The sequence below is a fragment of the Anabrus simplex genome, chromosome 2 (genome assembly GCF_040414725.1).
Source record: "Anabrus simplex isolate iqAnaSimp1 chromosome 2, ASM4041472v1, whole genome shotgun sequence".
In the NCBI taxonomy this organism is placed as follows: domain Eukaryota; kingdom Metazoa; phylum Arthropoda; class Insecta; order Orthoptera; family Tettigoniidae; genus Anabrus; species Anabrus simplex.
Window position 1 is genome coordinate 556,170,254 of NC_090266.1, and position 20,008 is coordinate 556,190,261.

Sequence of the window (20,008 nt, forward strand, 5' to 3'; positions counted from 1 at the left end):
CTAGGAGTACCATACAAAAACAGCTAGGAGATAATATGATGTTGGAGGTTTCCGTCAATCTACTTACAGTTTAGCGTTCAAATAGCCTCATTAGCAACCAGACTGAAGTTAACTGAACTCGCCCAATGAAAACTCTCTTCGCCGCTATAACCTACAACTTGCTTTAATTGTGTGCTAAGTTGTTCTTCACCTCTCACTGGTGAGGACCTCTTAACCTCCAACTTATTTCTCTCTCGTTGTTCGTGTGTGGTACTCTTGGAGTCTCCTGACCGCCATCATATTATCTCCTTGCGGTTTGTGTACGATACTCCTGGAGTCTCCTGACCACCATCATATTATCTCCTTGCGGTTTGTGTACGATACTACTGGAGTCTCCTGACCTCCAACCTGCTGTTTCTTCCTCGCTGTTCTTGGACAGTACAACAGAGGCCTCCTGACATCGAACCTGTCATTTTCACATCAACATTCATGTTCTGTACAACTGCAACCTCTAGACCACCAAATCACTCCCTTCCCCTCGCTGATTGTATGGTGTACAAGTTATTCTCCAGACCTCCAAACTGTTCATTTACGCTTGCTGTTCGTGTGGTGTACTACTGGAACCTACTGACCTCCAACCTGTTATTTTCACACCACCATTCACATGCTGTGGAACTACAGTCTCATGACCTCCAAACCATTCCTTTCCCGTCGCTATTTGTGTACCCACTGGGCATGTTGGCCGTGCGGTTAGGGGCGCGCAGGTATGAGCTTGCATCCGGGAGATAGTGGGTTCGAACCCCACTGTTGGCAGCCCTGAAAATGGTTTTCCGTGGTTTCCCATTTTCACACCAGACAAATGCTGGGGCTGTACCTTAATTAAGGCCACGGGCGCTTCTTTTCCAGTCCTAGACCTTTCCAATCCCATCGTCGTCATAAGACCTATCCGTGTCGGCGCGACGTAAAGCAAGTAGCAAACAAAAAATGTGTACCTTCATTTTGCAAACGGCTCATCTTCCAATCTGCCAAATGTCTTCGACTCACTGATTATTCTAATCTCCGTGCTTCGTAGTTCTTGGATTCGCTGCATGCTTCATTGTCCATATTTCAGTTTTGTTCAATATGATGATCTGCTTTTTCGAAAGTCGGCACAGAGGCCCTTGGTGGCTGACGGAACAGTTAATGCTTGTCTGCGTCTTTCAGCTCATTGCAGTGATTAGTCAACCATTTAGTGAACACCTTTGCATGTTCCCTACAGTGCTTAAGAACTTAAACCCCCGACTTTAATGGAGCAATCCATTTGTCGTTGGTCCTCCATTTTTAAGATATTGGGTTCGATTCTGGCTGAGGTCGGTGACATTTGAGGGTATTAATTGTGACAACTTCGTGTCGTTGGCTTGCAGCACCATAAACATCTCCTGTGGGGAGAAAATCCTGTAGCTCATTATCTGTTAAAACCGTTAGCAATACAGCCAATATCATCATTTTAAATTATACCAATCAGGGTGAAGATGTGAGAGGACTGTCTTACCCAGTGGCGTATCCTGGAATCTCCACTGAGGCATGCAACTAGTAACCATGCAGTTAACACAATGTATTAAGTAAATTTCAAATCTACTCACCCTAATTACATGTAGGTGAACTCGAGCCAAACAGTTTTACTGTAAGTTTCTGGATTGAACGTGCGTACACAATTCTTGTTTTCTGTTTTTAAATTTACGAGGGTCCGCCTCTGTGGTGTAGTGGTTAGTGTGATTAGCTGCCACCCACGGAGGCCCGGGTTCGATTCCCGGCTCTGCCACGAAATTTGAAAAGTGGTACGAGGGCTGGAACGGGGTCCACTCAGCCTCGGGACGTCAACTGAGTAGAGGTGGGTTCGATTCCCACCTCAGCCATCCTGGAAGTTGTTTTCCGTGGTTTCCCACTTCTCCTCCAGGCAAATGCCGGGATGGTACCTAACTTCAGGCCACGGCCGCTTCCTTCCCTCTTCCTTGTCTATCCCTTCCTATCTTCCCATCCCCCGCAAGGCCCCTTTTCAGCATAACACGTGAGGCGAGGTACTGGTCGTCCTCCCCAGTTGTATCCCCCGACCCAGAGTCTGAAGCTCCAGTACACTGCCCTTGAGGAGGTAGAGGAGGGATCCCTCGCTGAGTCCGAGGGAAAAGCCAACCCTGGAGGGTAAGCAGATTAAGAAGAAGAAGAGGAAGAAGAAGAAGAAGAAATTTACGAGGGAAGGTAGAGGTCTCCCGGCTTTAACTATTTGAATCTTTTCATCAAACGAACGGCCAGTAAATGGCTTTTCAAACTGATTTACAATTATATCCGTTTTAGACCCATCCATCGTTAATACCACATGTGCGCAAAATATAATAAAACACCGAAAACACAATGAATTAACTCACTAGTTAGCCACAACTCAAGCACTGGAGGTAAGTCACCCCAGTGGCATTGATCAGTTTCGTCACGTTGGGTTCTCGCTTGGGTGGGGGGGGGGGGTAATCTGTGGGTCCCGTTCGCTGTAAAGATGCCGACTTTCTCCAAGTTGCTAACAGATGGTAGAGGGTAGCACGGGTATGGGGTGTCAAATTCTGACCAAGTTTCAATTGCAGCGACATCGTTCGGAGGGTTCCAGAACTACGTCTGCCACCGAATGCAATTTTAAGATTAAATGCCTTACATCCTTAACTCCTCCATCCGCTGTCTCTTTCTTCCTAGAGTGGTGTAGACGGCGAGACTACACCAGCACCACACGTAGTCAAGCAACGGAACCAGTACAGTTGCGCGGACCTTTTGAACTTCTGAGAGATGAAATCGTTAATATTCGACTTGAAACAACATAAAATCCTTCATCAGACAGTTCTTTGTGTTATCATAACGCATGCAATGAATGCCTTGCATTCAAGGAGAATACGCCCCTGGTCTTACCTTTAAGTACATTTCTATTACTGATTAACAGAGGTAGATGAGCAACTCTGAATATAGTGGTCTTCCTCATTAACCCGTCCTTTGTGAACGGGAATAACTCATACTGTCTGCTAAAGATATGCTGGATATTTCTATTTATAAATCGCATACCGTACTATGTTGGACGAACACAATAGTACTTGTTATATTACTATACTTTTGTATAGTAGCTAGGGGCCTTGTGGTCATTATCATAACTTCTCTTTCGATTCTGGCTGACAACAAGTAGCCGTCTCATCCCCTAGCTCTGTGTTCTGGCCCCGGATTTCGAGCGCATACAGTACAGGATACCAGCCCCTGATCGGGCGTAGCTCAGGTCCTAGTCATCTGCCGTATGAGATCTGTCCGATCATAGTAGAATCTGTATTAGCGTGTTATGCGGTTACTGTAAGTATGGGAGATTCAATACATCCTTTCAGAAAGTTTCTTTGGGTAAAAATCTCGGTAAAGTTAAACATTTTATCGTTAACCACGATGTCCCAAGCCCCTAAATTAAGTAACTAACATTAACGTTGATGACGATCCCAAAGATGAAAACTATAACGTCGGCCAAGATGTAGTTAGTGCTCCCTTCTGGAACAGATTCATTCCTCACATTGAGCCATACTACACCTCATATATTTGCAGAATAGTGTAACAGTGTATTGAACTGTACCATACACGTACGGTGTGGATGTGAGTCCATAGTTACTGTATCCTAAGGAGTACTTAATTGAGATAACCGCGTCAAAAATACTGGGCATTTCTTCACGCTGTAATATAGATAAGAATTTGAAGGTATTAGTAGATGGTAGATTTTGTTTTTAGGGTATATCTTTCCTTTATGTAGTGCAATTATTTTGTTTTCTTCCACAGGCGGAGCTGTCCGTGCAAGGTGACGACTTCACTCGCCAGATATGGCACATGTACGCCACTTTTGAGGAGTTTCTGGATACCCACACAAGCTTTGGGAAGGCCGGCAAGGCAGGTGGTGGTGAGGACGGGAGGAGTGGCAGTGGCGACGGAGGCCCTGCTCAGCGGAATGAGGTGGGAGGAGGCGGAGGGCCTCGCACTGGTGGCACCAGGCGTCGCAGGAGCAGACCCACAGCAGCGCGGCGAGTGATCGGTGGCAGCGCCCTCGAACTGACGGTGTTGCCCCGCGACATGGCCGCCTCAACGCCCACGGCGGGCGCGGCCGTTGAGTTCGACTTTGATACGGGCACAAAGATGGGCAATTCCAAAGACGACATGAGCCTAGTCTACCGAAGACCGCAGCACCATCGATGTCGCTATAGAAGGAGTAGACGGAGACTGGATATTGCAAATCCCCTCCTAGAGACGATCAGTGCCATTCAAGATGCGTGTGAGTCTGATGACCATGATTATGGTGACGCAGGATCTCAGTATTACGGAGTGAGGGAGCATCGATTACCCGGCTCAAGGTTTTGTTCAGATGCTGACAAAGATTCGATCGGTTACGCAGGCTCGAATTCGATCGATTCTGGTTACAAAAGCTCGTGCCCTACTCCTGAACCCTCGGACGGGATGTTGTACGGCAACGAAGCTAGCAGCAAGAGAGGTTCCATCGCTAGTCAAGGGAGCCAGCAGAGTCAGAAACCCCGCATCCCTATGGGGACCAAGGTAATGAATAGGCATTCGCACCCTCAGTATGCCGGACGTGACCTAGACCACCTTATGTACTTGCGCCAGTCCATCCTGAGCGCCATGCAGCGATACGAACAACAAGCAGCCGCCTCATCTCCTAGCCCCGTGTTCCGGCCCCGGAGTTCGAGCGCATCCAGTCCAGGTTACCGGTCTGCGAGCCCTGGGTCAGGCCCTGGCTCAGGTTCTAGCCCTCTGCCCCAGCGTCGGCCACATATGGCCAGCTGCCCTAGTTCCCGCACGCACAGCCCTTGCTACAGCAGTGCTAGTAATGGTAGTGGCAAGAGTTCCCCTGGTCATAATCGCTCTGGCTCGTGTACGTCGCGCATGGGACTTGCTACGGCCGAGGAGGACATAGACTCTCTTCTGTACGGCCGTGCCGATGAGATGCCCTGCAGTTATGTCACCATGATCGAGGACAAGTACCGCAGGAGCAGCGTGGCTCGAGTCAAGAAACTCAGAGGTAAGTGCTTACGTACTACTCTATATTTGTTGAGTGCTGCTTTAGCCATTGTTAGCGATATATGTAAAATAATTTCACAAATACTAACGCGAACACTCAAAAAGACATACATTAACATATTTTAGCTTTTGGGTTATTCACATTCACAATATTCAACTGTTATTTTATTTCATTTTTGTACAATACGTGTGAATATCATATTTACGTATTACCTAAAACAAATGAAATGAACCTTTTAAGATTACCAGCATTAGTGAAGTCAAAACATGTCTGTTACGCTATAATAATATGACATTGTTTTAGAAGAGAAAATAACATATTTCGAATAATTTCTCATTTCTGAATTTGACATGCCGGTTTGTCGATCTTTGGAAATAGTGCCTGGGACCTAGGCGACAAACCTGAACAAATGAAATGTTGTGGGACTATACCCAAAGACCCATAGATTTCTGTCATTATTTCGCGTGGATAAGCTTTGAAAGACATAAAGTACAAATAATGTATTTTGTTGAATAGTATACAATATTCTTGAATTGTTATTATACTGTATCATGGCGAGACCGCCAGTTCCCTTTCTTTAGTTTGGAAGGAACAGGTGGCATCAAGACAACGTGCACTGCAGTGTTGTTCATAGAATTGTGAAACGAACAAGTGATCCTTTCTGATTTGTCAAATGGCACAAAACTCTTGATAATTACAGTACATGAGTCCATGAGAAAAACTAGTTACTAATGTTTGCTTTTCGCCCATCAACCTGAATCCCTTGGTTTATAAATCGCTTCGTGACGGTGAAGATCACGGTGACTGATATTTAGGACAAAGAATAGTGAATAATATTATTACTTTAATTAGTATAGATCTAATATTTGAACTAGGATGAATTTTTGTTTCTTGTTTATATCATAAAATGTATTTATTTCATCATTGACATAAATAGTTGTATAGAGGATCAAACTTCGAGATATACGTTGATTGCTAGCCAGTGAGGGTTCTCTGTTTGCCTCAGCAAGATGTGCATAATAAAGAACCTACCACAGAACATGCAGTAAGGATAGGTAATTGGTACTTTCAGATACTTTGTGTGATCGATATTTTGTTCTGTTTTTGATAACTGGAAAGTAGGACGCTCAACCGTGCTGAAGAGTCTTATCACTGTTGTTAACCACACCTTGCAACAGGCGGTCCCCATGTTGATAAGAAATGTGTCTTGTTCCTTAATCTCTCCATCTCTACAACATGGAAGTTAAGACGACCTTTATACATTTCTGCCCAGTTAGTCCATGGCCCTAATCTCTTTCTCTGGAAGAAGAACCCAAAACTTTGTCCGTTATTCTCAAGATTAAAGCAGGTCGATCAACGTTTACTTCTAGTTTCAGTCGAAGGAATTAGATATTAAGTTTTTGAGTGATAATATTACTTTCTGGAATTATAACATACCGCAATTCACTTAGGACGAACGGAAGATTAATAATCTGGAGCGATTTACTGTAACTATTTCTCCACAATAACGACCTAGCACAACGATAATGGAGGACGGATATGTTCAAATTATGATTTTTCTCGGAGGATACGCACAGTTAAATCTGCCAGTTAAGTTTCATTGTGTGGTTCACTTAGTGTAACCACTTCTACATATTTTTCTTTCAGTAAATGCTTTCGTTAAGCCCATCGTCACTGAGTATTTTGAGTAGCGACATCTTTGTTAATGAGTTTCCTACTCCTCAAACCGACTTATTTACTTACGTGCGTCATGATTTCAATGGGTTAACAGCTACCACTTATTACAGTATTCGAAATGGTCTCAAATGATGTAGACTTCAAGTAGGTGTTAAATATAGCGAAAGAAGAATGGAAAGCATAATGAAAGCTTGGTTAATATCGTGGCGGCTCGCCATTTCGTATGACTAGGCCTTTACGAGGAGCGATACAATCTTGCTTCCTGTCGAGAGTAACGTCATTTGTTAGGGCCCGCTCCGCACGCTTCATCTACAACCAATCAGAGACGAGTGAAGCGCTCATTGGTCAGCCCTTTGTCCCCCTACTGACGTTACCTACGTGATCCCAGCGCAGGCCTTCCTGATGGTGCAAGAGGAACCCAGACCTTTCGATCTCGAGAAATTGTCAGTGGTTCGCCTCGTCCGAAGAATGTGGAAGGGCTATCTTCCCTATAAAACGCATGCCGTACTAACTCCACAGATTCAGTGTGAGCTCACTCAGTCAGCGCTTAAGAACGAGCAGTGCAGTGATCGTGACGGTTCAGTTCTATGAGGACATCGCCGAGGAGTGAGTGCTTCAAAGCACTGCAGTGCTGCGTGTGAACTGGCGGAACAGTGCAGCTGACCAACGTGAGGCCGTGGACAAAGGACTGTCGTGTGTGAGTGCGAATTCTTTACCACGAACAGAGTTGTGAGACTTGCTTTATGCGCGTGCAAAAGTGTGCAGCCGCTAAAGTTGTTCAGTGAATTTATTCGTGTGAACTACCCTAGGGTACAAGTGATATTGTACAGTACGTGTATATATGAACTATGGAGTGTAACTGTTTTAGCCCGTAAGTGTTAGACTGATATACTGGAGTGATAGAACAGGGAGAACACACACACACAGAGAGAGAGAGAGAGAGAGAGAGAGAGAGAGAGAGAGAGAGAGAGCGAGCTAATTAGTGTAATTGTGTGCTTGTGTGTAAATTGTTATTAGAGTTAGATAATAAACTTTAGAGTAATGCTACCAGTCGTGTATTTATTTATCCACCACCCAGCTATTACGTTAAAATATGTTATTCATTTGATGAAAGAGCTCAAACTTTTCCCTGTCATTTTTGATACCATAAGCAGGCAACCAACAAATACTCATGGTAATTGTTTGAAATTAAACACATCGCCACGTAAGATCTACTGCTACTCTTCTTACAGCTGTCGCTTCATAATTGAGACTTGATGCATCTATGGGCACCAGCCGTTTCATAAAGTTGCTAATGCAGGACCCTAATGATCTTCCGTATGGCTGATGCTGTAGTACAAATAAGTTACTCTACAGTAGTTTTCAAGTGAGGAAGTGTTGCCCTCACAGCCAACAACATGTGAACATCAGTGCAAGGTTGCTGGCTCACTTCACTCCCTCTTTTCGTGATAACCGAACTCTCAAATTCACTATAGCAATGAAATATCTCTTAATATTAGCACTGTAAAAATAGGTTCACTAGAAAGCTATCATTGTTAGTGCGACGTTCAGAAAAAAAAACAATAGTTGAAGACAAATTCCGAATTACACCAATGGAATTACCAGGGGCATTCGTCGGTTTCAGTTTTCACTGTCGCCATAGCCTTCAACACTCTGGAATTCTTCTTTGTGCTGTTCCTTAGAGCACTTCAGGTTTGTAATAAGAATGTGCAAGTTTTTGCTGCGGCCACTCTATTTCATGAAGTTCTCCTCTTGTTGCTTTCCATAGTGTTGTACATAGGTTTCCCCAGAGTTTCGGTGTCACATTGTTAATTACTTCGTTAATGAGATTTCTACGACGTGGAAAGTGAGCGTCCCGTGGAGGTATGGTTGCCTGCAACACGTATAAGGGAGAGAATAAGACATTCAATGTGTCCTTTCTGAGGTTTTTCTATTTCGTTGTCCTTAATGGCTACATGACGGCTTGTTACCTCTCTCGGCCTGGGATATAACACACCAGTTCAATGACCATATGAGTCGTAATGTATGCACTGTATTTTATCCGACTGTCCTGTGCACATTTGTGCCTCCAGACGTACAGGTTCTGTCACTCAAGGTGGTAGCGGTGCGTACAAAATCGTCAGTTCTGACGCTCGCATCTGGTGTTAACAGTTCGTGTCGCGGTAGGTAAAATATTCTTATGTTTACTTTTTATTCCTACACTGACATATGGCGAATTATCCCTTCCTTTGTTTTATAATGCCATTGTTGACAGCGATTGGTCTATCCGCGGCTGTGAAAAGCACACAGCCGTTGTACACGAACTAGTTTAGGCGCATGGGCATGAAATCGATTAGGGCAGAAGCATACGCATGGTTGTCACTTACTACCTCGTCCCAATCCGCACTGACACCATCCCAGAGAGCATCGTTCGAATTTGGCGCGGGATCAGGTCAGGTTTTCACCGTTACTCTCTTCGCCTCGGCCCACGCGTTCTCAATGGGATCATGTCTGCCCAACAAGGAGGCCATTCCATAAGCTGAAACTGACCTTGCTTTGCGAACCATTTCTGAACTATTCGGTGAGGGTGATTCCAGGGTGATATTCTGAGGTTTGTGGGCTTTACAACGGACGTTTCCATTCCCCAACACGAATCCTCACAGCAATGTTGCCAATGTTATTAACCAATTAAAAATTTCACCAGTCTCTTTTTTCAGCTCAGACAATTCACACGTGTTTTGTTTGCTATTTTGAAAGTCTTGTAATACTTACAGTACGTTTGTAATTAATATATGTGAAGTTTATTTCCTTTTTCAGTTAGCTTCATGAAATTATGTGCAGCTTCCGGAAGCAAACCTGGAAATTAACGCACCAGAAAATCCTGAAATAATCTACCAGCGTAATCAAATGATCCTCAGCCGAAAACTAGCAGCACTGATAGTCGACCAACTAGCAGTGGTTCCGTGCCCGCGAGTGATACTCAACCGAGTGGTAGTTGTTCAGCTAATAATAGAAACTTTAAATAAGCAAAGTCAACGGCTCGTACCTAACGCATACGATTACGTTACGAAGAACAACTTAGGCAAGCGTCATATATTGAAGGCAGCTAAAATTTTGAAACTTGACAGGAAAATTATTAGAAAAGTCGTGCAAAGATGTCCTACAACCCCGAAAAAGTGTGGTAATAATAGGGTTATTTTAAAAAAATTGATGATCCTGCCGTGACTTGGTGGGATGCGAGGTGTATAATTCTTTACTAAAGGTTAGTCACCAACATTTTGAAAGTGTGTGTGTGGCTTTCATTATTAAAAGCTACTCTACGCAGCTGTCAAAAAACTTTGGTATTGTTTATGCATTCTGAGGAAAACAGGCGGTGATGGAATCTACTAAGATAGTAGCTAGGGCGATATAAATTCATAGACAGTCCCCATAAATTACGTTCCGGGGTGTTCAGAGTTACCTATCTAGATGAAACTCGGTACGACACTTACAACATTGTGAAGAAAGAGTGGGATGATGGAACTTATTGCATATTGAACGCACCAACATCGCAAAGCAAGCGTATTATGATGTTATGGTGTTGGGTGCTGTGAGAGCTGGATGGAAAATTGTCTTTATTTGTCGGCTAAAACTTTGGACACTGGAAAGCTGATAGCCATAACGAAGTTATTGAAGTTTTCGAAAAGTGGTCACGCTAACATGGTGGCGCATCAGCCACCGACCAGTGCGTCCAACTTTCTGGTCATTGTTCAATAACCAACCTTGGTTGTCGGTTTTAATTGAAATTCTTTGTTCGATATAATTGGAAAAGTATTCCAGAGTGAGAATAATCGCTACAGCTTCTCGCTCATGTGGAGTACCGTTGCTCAGTGGGAGGCAAGAGGTGGGTAAAATTTCTCCTTAAACAACTTGGTGAAGACCCCTTCCAGTAGCATTATTGGAGGCTTTGGTATGTATTTCAAAAGGGAGAGAAACATTCGGTATTTTAATACTAAAGATTTTAATTGAGTGCAAGCATTGTGTTAAGGCTCGAACCAGTGAAATTTCACCGCCTATGGTTTCAAATGATGAAGGTGTTTGGAAATGTGGGAATGGAGAGGCAGGCATTTACTGTAAAACCCTGTGAGTTAGAATTCTAGGGAGATGTAATTTGGTTTCTAGCCGAAGTTCGTTCGAGATTAACGGAAATACCGTCAGAGGGAAAAATGTGGACTAAAAGTTTGACAGAGGTCCGAGCTAAAAAATTTTGCCGGACTGACAGTAAGATTAGCGTTACGTAATCTAGAAACGCTACTGAAGGATCACTATTAATTAATGCAGCGCCCGATCTAGCGTTTATGTCGCCCAGGCCCAAAAAGACAAATTGCCGCCCCTTAAGTTTGTATATATATTAAATAGAGGTGCATATTTTTTATCTTCAATAAAAATCAAATCGTTTTATTTACATTTTAATTATAGCATATATTTAGAAAGAAACATGTAACATAATATCGACAATCCAAAAGTAAAAACACGGTAGCCAAACATTGTTAGCAAAAATTGTTTACCTTTTTAAAGGCTATTAAAATGTGCTTTATAGCACAATCAATGCAATTATTTTGAAAATGAAACAAGGTGACAAAGTGCGCTAAAATCACAAACAAACATTTTTTCTCACTTTCAGTTCTGCAAACCGTTTTATTATATATTTTAAATTTATTTGATCGGCAATTTCATGTTGCTTGTCAAAATGGCCAAATCATTAAGACGACTTTGTGTATTAGTCGAACGTAAACATTTGTTAATTAATTTTAAATTATAGAAACTCCTTTCGCCACTTGCTACAGTTATTGGTATCGTTAGCAATATCCTTAAAGCAATAGTAGGGTTTGGGGCAAAATTTAACTTTGTAACTAAGCTCAGTACATTGCTTAGCTTTTCCATTTGAGAGATGTATAAAAGCGCAGGTGCTGCTGAAATTTCCTCCGGTCATCTAGTGCATTTAGTGCTGGATCGTTTGTAAAATAAATAAATCTTTTTTATATTTTTCTTTTGGACCTTTGATCGGTTCATCTCGTTCTTCGTGTGAGAAGTACATTCTTCTTACGTGATGTCGTGTTATTGTTGATTAAAAATTAGCCTCCGCGTTAGTTTCGGTAGCAAGTTCTTTTGCATCAATAATAGTTTCATCGAAGGACGAATCCGATTGAAGATTCTTCAAAAATAGTTTGCAGTTTTGTAAAAGATCAAATGTAGAGACGAGATCAAACTTTTTTGTTTGCATCAACTTGCTTATTGGATTAATGCAATTAAGTATTTTATGCCAAATAACTAATGAACGCAAAAAACTCAAATTGTGTAATAAAATTTAATGAACCCAAGACCTCGTCACTTATTAAATTATCAATTTCTTGGTTTTCGTAAAAACTTAGTAAAATGTCATATACATCTCCCAAATGGAATCTCAGAGCCTTTAAGGCCTCTATGCTCCTCTCCCACATACTGTTACTCAATGGTTTCAAAGTGAAACCTTGAACATGTTTTAAAATTATTGCCAGTCGAAAAGTAGATGCCGAAAATATGCATTTGTTTTGGACAATGTTGAAGAAATTAGTGGCTTTCAAGGATGATTTCACCATATCATTAACAACAAGATCGCGATAGTTGCTACTACACAGAATGCTCGCCAATTATATTGCTTAATTCTAGATTGCACTCCTTCTTTATCCTCCCCTCATATTGGACCCGTTAACGTACCCCTGTCTTCTGATATACTCTAGATTTAAACCCAAGTCATTAAGTCCCCCCCAATTAAATGAAATGGCGTATGGCTTTTAGTGCCGGGAGTGTCCGAGGACAAGTTCGGCTCGCCAGATGCATGTCTTTCGATTTGACTCCCGTAGGCGACCTGCGCGTCGTGATGAGGATGAAATGATGATGAAGACGACACAAACACCGAGCCCCCGTACCAGCGAAATTAACCAATTATGGTTAAAATTCCTAATCCTGCCGGGAATCAAACCGGGGACCCCTGTGACCAAAGACCATCACGTTAACCATTTAGACATGGAGCCGGACTGTTCTTAAGTTGTAATATCAGCCATTTGTTTTCCTGTTAATGGGTTTATCAGTTGTTTAAATGATGGGGAAGGAAAATAAGTATGTGCAATGGAAATTATTTCAGCCGGACAAGAGTAGCTATGACATCAGTAACAGTTATAATCGTGTCCAAGTAGTCATAAGTTGATTCACGTGGTAGCTGATGATGACAGATTAGTTCATTGCGGAGATTATTACGAATCTCATAGGCTAAGAAATGATGATGCAGGGTGTTTCGAAAATGTTCCCATTATTGAAAACTGTTAATTTTCTCCAACGAGAATTGACTCATGTGTGTAGAAATATTTGGTATAGTAAATTAATTGTGTAAATGGAACAAGTTGAGTTAGTAGAAATTTTCTGACAGAATAGACATACAGTTAGACTCTTGGGATCAGTGGCCGTTAATTGAGGTAGTTGAAGGAGTGCCTGTATGATAAAGTGAAAATTAGGATGTATTAGCATGAATTGTAGACGGACCATTATGATATTGAGTAAATGTACGAAATTGAGAGATTTGTAGGTAAATATAAGGATCTGGCCGCATTTTATGACCTGTAACATTAGGTTCAGGTTGAGAGTGGGAATTATTATTTAAAATAGGGCAAGAAAGTAAATGTTTATAAATGGGAGGCTATCGGTACATTGTACGTGCAAGTTAATAGAATTTTGACCCAGTAGATAAGTTAAAGATTGAGTTTAAGTTTGTGGTTGTATAGGATTAGTATCAGGAATGAGAAGGTATAAGAAATCGTCAGAGATATGTTCCAAAGTTGGTGTATAATGTACAAATATAATATTCAAAATTTAATTTCGTGTGGCTATTTCTAGCCGAGTGCAGCCCTTGTAAGGCAGACCCTCCAATAAGGGTAGGCGGCATCTGCCGTGTGTAGGTAACTGCGTGTTATTGTGGTGGAGGATAGTGTTATGAATATAATATTAATACTGAAGTAGAAATATCAGAATATATATGTCATGTACCTAGTGCAAACATATTGTGTCATAGAAGCTAGAAGTATTGTCTTCTACCAGTTTTAACCGTATTTTGAATTTGAGAAGCAGATACTACGCAATTCGGGACGAACACGTTCAGCAAAGGGTGATAATTACTAATGAACTAAAAAGGGGGTTAAATCTTAAAATGAGCAGTTCTACAGTATATCTCAAAACTTAACATGTTACAGAAGTGAAAAATGGTATTTTTATCTCTATTATAAATAAACATGTATTTTTTGTTTTCGGTCAAAGCACTTGGCTGGGGGCGGGATAAAAGTGACTGGAAATGGGGTTGAATTCTTTTAATTAGGATACTGATATATCAAAACTGAAGATGTTACAGACGTGAAATTTGGTATTTGAAATATCCTTTAAAAGTAAAGAAATACGTTTTTTTTTTGGTTTCGGACATTCACTTAAAGGGGGGGGGGGGGGAGTAATTGAAAAATTAGTTGAATTATTTGTATGAAGATACTATTATCTCAAATACGAAAGATTTTGCAGACGTGAAAATTGGTATTTGGAATCTGGTTTAAAAGTAAAGAAACAGGCATTCTCGGAAAATCCAGTGAAGGCCGGGGGGGGGGGGGTAGTGTAAAAGAATTTAAAGATGAGGATACTTACATCTAATAAAACTACAGTTATTACAGACGTGAAAATTGGTATTTGGATGTCCTTTAAAAATAAAGAAAAACGCGTTTTTGAGGGGAAATCATCTTGAGGGGCGGGGGTGAAAAGGAGTTGAATTCTTTTGATGAGGCCACATATCTCAAAAACTGAAGATGTTAGGGTCTTGATGATTGGTATTTAGAAGATCAAGGAAGTGATCAACGTGAATTCCTTTAATGGGGACACTTATATGTCAAAACTGAAGGCAACAGACGTGAACATTGGTATTTGGAATCTTCTTTAAACATAAAGAAACACGCCTTCTTTTTTTGGGGGGGGGGGCGTAAATCAATTTAGCGGCGGTGGAGTGAAATAGGAGTTGAGACCAACAATTTTCTGTTCATAATGTAATTCTTTTGATCATAAACCGATCATTTTTAATCTTTCCTGGGTTCGTTTTCAAGAGCCAACTTTTCCTTTGGAGGACTTAAAGTTAGATTACGGTAGATTCTCCTGGCATATAAATAAAAATTTAAACACATTTATAACAAACGATGGGAATGGTATTGCCGTGCAATTGTTCACCTCTATAATTAGGTCAATAATGCATGGAAGTATATCATTCATATCGCCAGAAGTCCTACGCGCCTACGCGCGACAATGGTGCTGGTCACTTTGTCAGCAATGACAATGGTAGCAGATGTAATTTACCGCCAAGTAGTGGTCTTGCATCTTGCTGTGGGGTCCAGAACATCAAAAATAATAATAATAATAATAATAATAATAATAATAATAATAATAATAATAATAATAATAATAATAATAATAATAATAATGTTCTGGACCGCCGACAAAATGTGCGGACAGCACTGAAAACGGATCCTGGACGGGTAATGACTACGAATGCAGTCCGGCCGCGGGTTCAGTACCGCCAAGGCACCCAACAAAACACCACTCCGGATCTCCTCAAGGATTTGATCCATATTAAAAATGCTTATAGGAAAAGATGGCAAAGATTCAGGGACCAACTGACCGGGTGGAATACCTGGACCTAGCGCCTGAAGCACGAAATCGATTGCTGGAAACAAAGATTGAAAAATGGGATGAATATTGCCGTAATCTCTCTGAAAACGAGTCAGATTACGAATATTGGCGGATTCTCTAAGAAAACGAGTCAGATTGCGAATTTCGGCGGATTATCTATAAAACGTTAAACATTCAGTTATAATTTTCAGTATAATACCGTAGCGAAGCACGGGTATCTTGCTAGTTAATCTTATACGAAAAGGGAAAAACATCGTGGGCTCCCTCGACCTTACTTGAACAGTAACTTTCAGGAGCGGAGAAGGAAGTAATATATAAGAAGGGGAGGTAATATTATAAAGGATTAACCCAGAACTTAGTGAGTAACAGAAAAGCAGTAACAGAATAATTACATTTGTGAATGAAATTTATCGCTTGCTTCGAAACATGCCACTAGGTTGAATACGCAACTTACTTGTCTATCGCCATAATGTTCTAGGTGTAATGATTCGCACGAGCCACAAAGATGGAAGTTCCAAAACAAAGTTCAATGTGGACTGTCACCGTAACACATAGGCTAGTCACTCGAATACATACCCGACTCTATAATAAAATGAGAATGTTAAGAAACCTGGTGGCCGGTAAGGGCAACGGTAAGATAAATTCAGGAAGACAAAGTGACAAAATGAATTTAAACGTCTCTCTCAACCTCTCGCCTCATCGAAGAAGAAAACAGACGTGCCGAAGGAAAGAAACGAGCTCTTTTAAAGTATAGGATGCAGTCGAGTACCCATCAGAATTCGAACTGACTGAATTATTCTAGTACTACTGAAATGTTTTCATTCCTCCCCTGAAGAGGGAGGCGGTCCTTCTGGACGGTGGCGCTGCGTCTAAGGCCAGAAGATTTATATTGAAGAAAGAGATTTGTGGTGAAGAGGAGAGTGTTGGTGGCCGTGGCCTATACGAGGAACTGTCCCAGCATTCGCCTCTGTGCAAGAGAATGGAAAACCACGGAAAATCATTCTCAGGACAGCCGACGGTTGGAATCAACCCCTCTCAGTCCCACAAATGCAGAGGCATAGAGCTACGGTATAGCTTCACATAGAATATGTTAACAACAAATACTGATATTTAGAAGTTACATATTGATGTTATAACTCATAATAGTGGAAATTAAAACTGAATGAATAAGAAAATATTTTACGCTCCTCTGCTCGGTTGGTCGGAATGCAGAGCTGTCGGATCACGGACCAGCCGTGGTCACTTTTAGACCAAAGCCTACTCTACAACTACGGACCGACTGAATTCGGTAGAAGCTCCCGTTTATATTGAAACGGAAAAACGTGCGTGAATGTTCGAGATGGGAGAACAGTTGTTGCCATCCGCACGTCATTCTGTGACGTACATAGGCTATAATGGAGACCATTCTAGGAAATCCAAGATGCATGGGCGGTGACCAACGAGTTAAGAAGTTAAACGTTCCAACAGGCGTAATATAGGCTACCATTTATTGAAGTCCTAACTTGTTAGCTGGCCCGTTTGAGGTATGGACGCAATTCCGTACTCTACGATGCCATTGGCAGTGCTCTTTCTCTTACCCATCAGACACTTCTGTCGGGAGTATTCAGTTGTCACTGTAGGGTTTTTCTCCACAAAAACTACTACTTCCATTCATCCATTTAATTATTCATAACTAACTCTTACCTAAGGATGAAGACATTAGTCCGACTTTTGCTTCGGAAACAATAATATTAACACAATTGCAAATAATATTTTCTAGGAAATAGTTCTAAGTGACAAATAGAACTATCTTATAATGTGTTAAATTAATTTCATGCATTATACAGGGTGGTCAGAAACAGCGTGAGCAGGGTATGTAAGCATTAGACGATTGTTCATACTGATACATCATTTGAAAGGAATAATTGGAATCTCGCGCTGTTGTCATTTTATCAGCTGCTGAAATAAACCAATCAGATCGCTCCGTGGCCGTATTCAAATGGGCTTTGCGAGGCGATGTTGCTAATACTGTACGTGGCGTAAAACGCGCTTGAGAGCATCAGTCGAGGAAATAAGCCGCACCAGGGCAAGGATTTGAATACGCACTTCGCTGCTGACAAAATCGCCCCATAACAAGTACGCTACGGCAACATCGGCTGTTTGTGTTGTTTGATGCTGATTTCCCGGCATGGATCTTTTTTTTTTTTTGCTAGTTTTTTACGTCGCACCGACACAGATAGGTCTTACGGCGACGATGGGACAGGAAAGTGCTAGGAGTGGGAAGGAAGCGGCCGTGGCCTTAATTAAGGTACAGCCCCAGCATTTGCCTGGTGTGAAAATGGGAAACCGCGGAAAACCATTTTCAGGGCTACCGACAGTTGAGTTCGAACCTACTATCTCTCGAATACTGGATACTGGCCGCACTTAAGCGACTGCAGCTATCGAGCTCGGTGGCATGGATCTTAAGCCGGTATTAAGCCTAGTCCAGTTCTAGCAACACTGACTCGTGAAACCTATTTACATTCGCCCGTAAAGCGATTTGATTAGCTAACTTCGGCGGCGGATAAAATCATAATGGCATGATACATTGAATTATTGTTTTGAAATTAGGTATCAGTATTACAAACCCTCTAGGGCTTCTATACCCTGTTCACGTTTTTTCCGACCATCCTGTATACATTTCCTGAGGATATTTCCTAAAATTGTGTTTACTTTTTCAATATCATATTCAAATTGCATTTTAATTTGCTTTCGAAGTAAATGTCTTTCGCCAAGATGAATATTACATTGAGTAGAAATTGAATATTGTATTTTGTACACTAAATTATCTTAGACTGTTACAGTTCAATCGAATACAAATTTCAGCAAAAACTTAAATGTATGCCAAAGCACTAAAAGAGGGTTTAAGAAAGGGAAGAATGAGTGAAGAAGTCGTGGAACAATACTAAACACAGTACAACTAGGAACATGGGGGAGGGGGTGAAATGAAACAGAGCGAGCGCAACATACCGTACTCCCTCTACGAATGCACTGAGAATAATAATAATTTTATAATAGAAGTATATTTTGTGCCGTATCCATGAGATGGTATTAATAAAAATACATGGAAAGCGCTAACAGTTGAATAAAAGAAAACTGCAGTTAATCATCAAAGTAAAACCATGTAAATAATTAAATATCTACAATAAATAACCTGCAGAAAAGAAAACTGTTATATTATGTAGTCTGTTACTTATTTTTATTTGAAAAATTAGTGGCTTTATTTTACGACAGAACAGTTTAATTGTTGCAGTTGCCTATTGTAGATCCGTTGCCTTACGCGTCCTACGTTTGCTATTTTTCCCTTTTCCCATCTAAGTAACTGTGCAAAAAGAATATACCGTCGAAGTTTTCCGGATAAATATCTGAACGTCTTGCTGAAATGACACATCCCACTGTGCTAAATACTCTCTCACCTGAAGCACCTGTTGCTGTTTCTTCTACTCTTAGTTTAATTTTACGATTTAATAATACGTATTTTCAGACAGGACACAACGTTTGATGCCCCTATCATTCTCACAGTTCGACTTGCTTCATTTTTTATGTGTAGAAACTACGACCCTCACTCTCCGGTCCTTTAGTCGCTCGCTATTTATTTAACAGCACACTAACACATCGAAGGTTTTCGGCGAGGGAAGGGTGGGATATTGGGAAGGTAGCGGCCGTGACCTTCATTAAGGTACACCAGCAATTGCCTGGTGTGAAAATGGGAAACTACGGAAAACCATCTTCAGGGCTGCCGACAGTGGGGTTCGAACCCACTATCTCCCGATTGCAAGCTAACAGCTGCGCGACTCTAACCGCACGGCCACTTGCTCGGTCAGTCCTTTAGTACAGCACTTCATTTTACACTGCCCGTATCGGTATTACGCTATGTAATTACTGCATTCCCCTGGCCCTCTCGCTTTACAGTTGCCATTCTCAGGTCATCTGTTGTGGTGATTTCTCATTCGACAGTTTTCCACTTCCACATTTAAAACCGATATACTAAATTGTTCCACTTCTTTTTTCCTGTAGCTACTATTTTCCTCATCCCTACTCTAGTAGTTAGTTCATTTCCTTTCGAATAGTCATTGAAATATTCTTTCCATTCTCTCGTTACTTTTCTCCACCACACGTCTTCTGATATAACCTGTACTTCGGTTAACATTTTTCTAGGCTTTGTTGTCAACTGCTTCGTAAAGCATTCATTTCCTTTATTGATTATGTTTAGTTTCTCTGAAAATTACTTCCAAGTTTATTACCGATATATATAAAATTGGATGTTGGTATATTTGAAATTAATAGACTCAAAAACTACTGGACCTATTTCACTGAAATTTTCACAGTTTGTTCTTATTACATCTGAGAGGGATTATGAAGTGGTTTGAACGAAATCTAATTGGTAGTTCGGCACTAAGGGATGAAAAATAATATAGGGAAAGATAGGCAAACCGCAAAACAAGTCCTATCAGCAGGTTGCCTACCCAACAGTATGTGAAGATCATGATCTGTTTATTAAAACTTATTTCTGCTTTTATCTTCTATATAATTATATAAAAATGAAAAGTCCAAGTTCTG

General features: G+C 41.2%; 1 protein-coding gene across 1 annotated transcript in view; it reads left to right on the forward strand.

Moving 5' to 3' along the window:
• LOC136863603 (uncharacterized) overlaps window positions 1–20,008 on the forward strand; it is a 281,471-nt gene that overhangs the window by 47,733 nt on the left and 213,730 nt on the right. Inside the window, exon 3 of the mRNA XM_068226009.1 lies at window positions 3,799–5,047. Coding sequence (XP_068082110.1) covers window positions 3,799–5,047 — 1,249 coding nt within the window. The remainder of the gene's footprint in view (window positions 1–3,798; window positions 5,048–20,008) is intronic.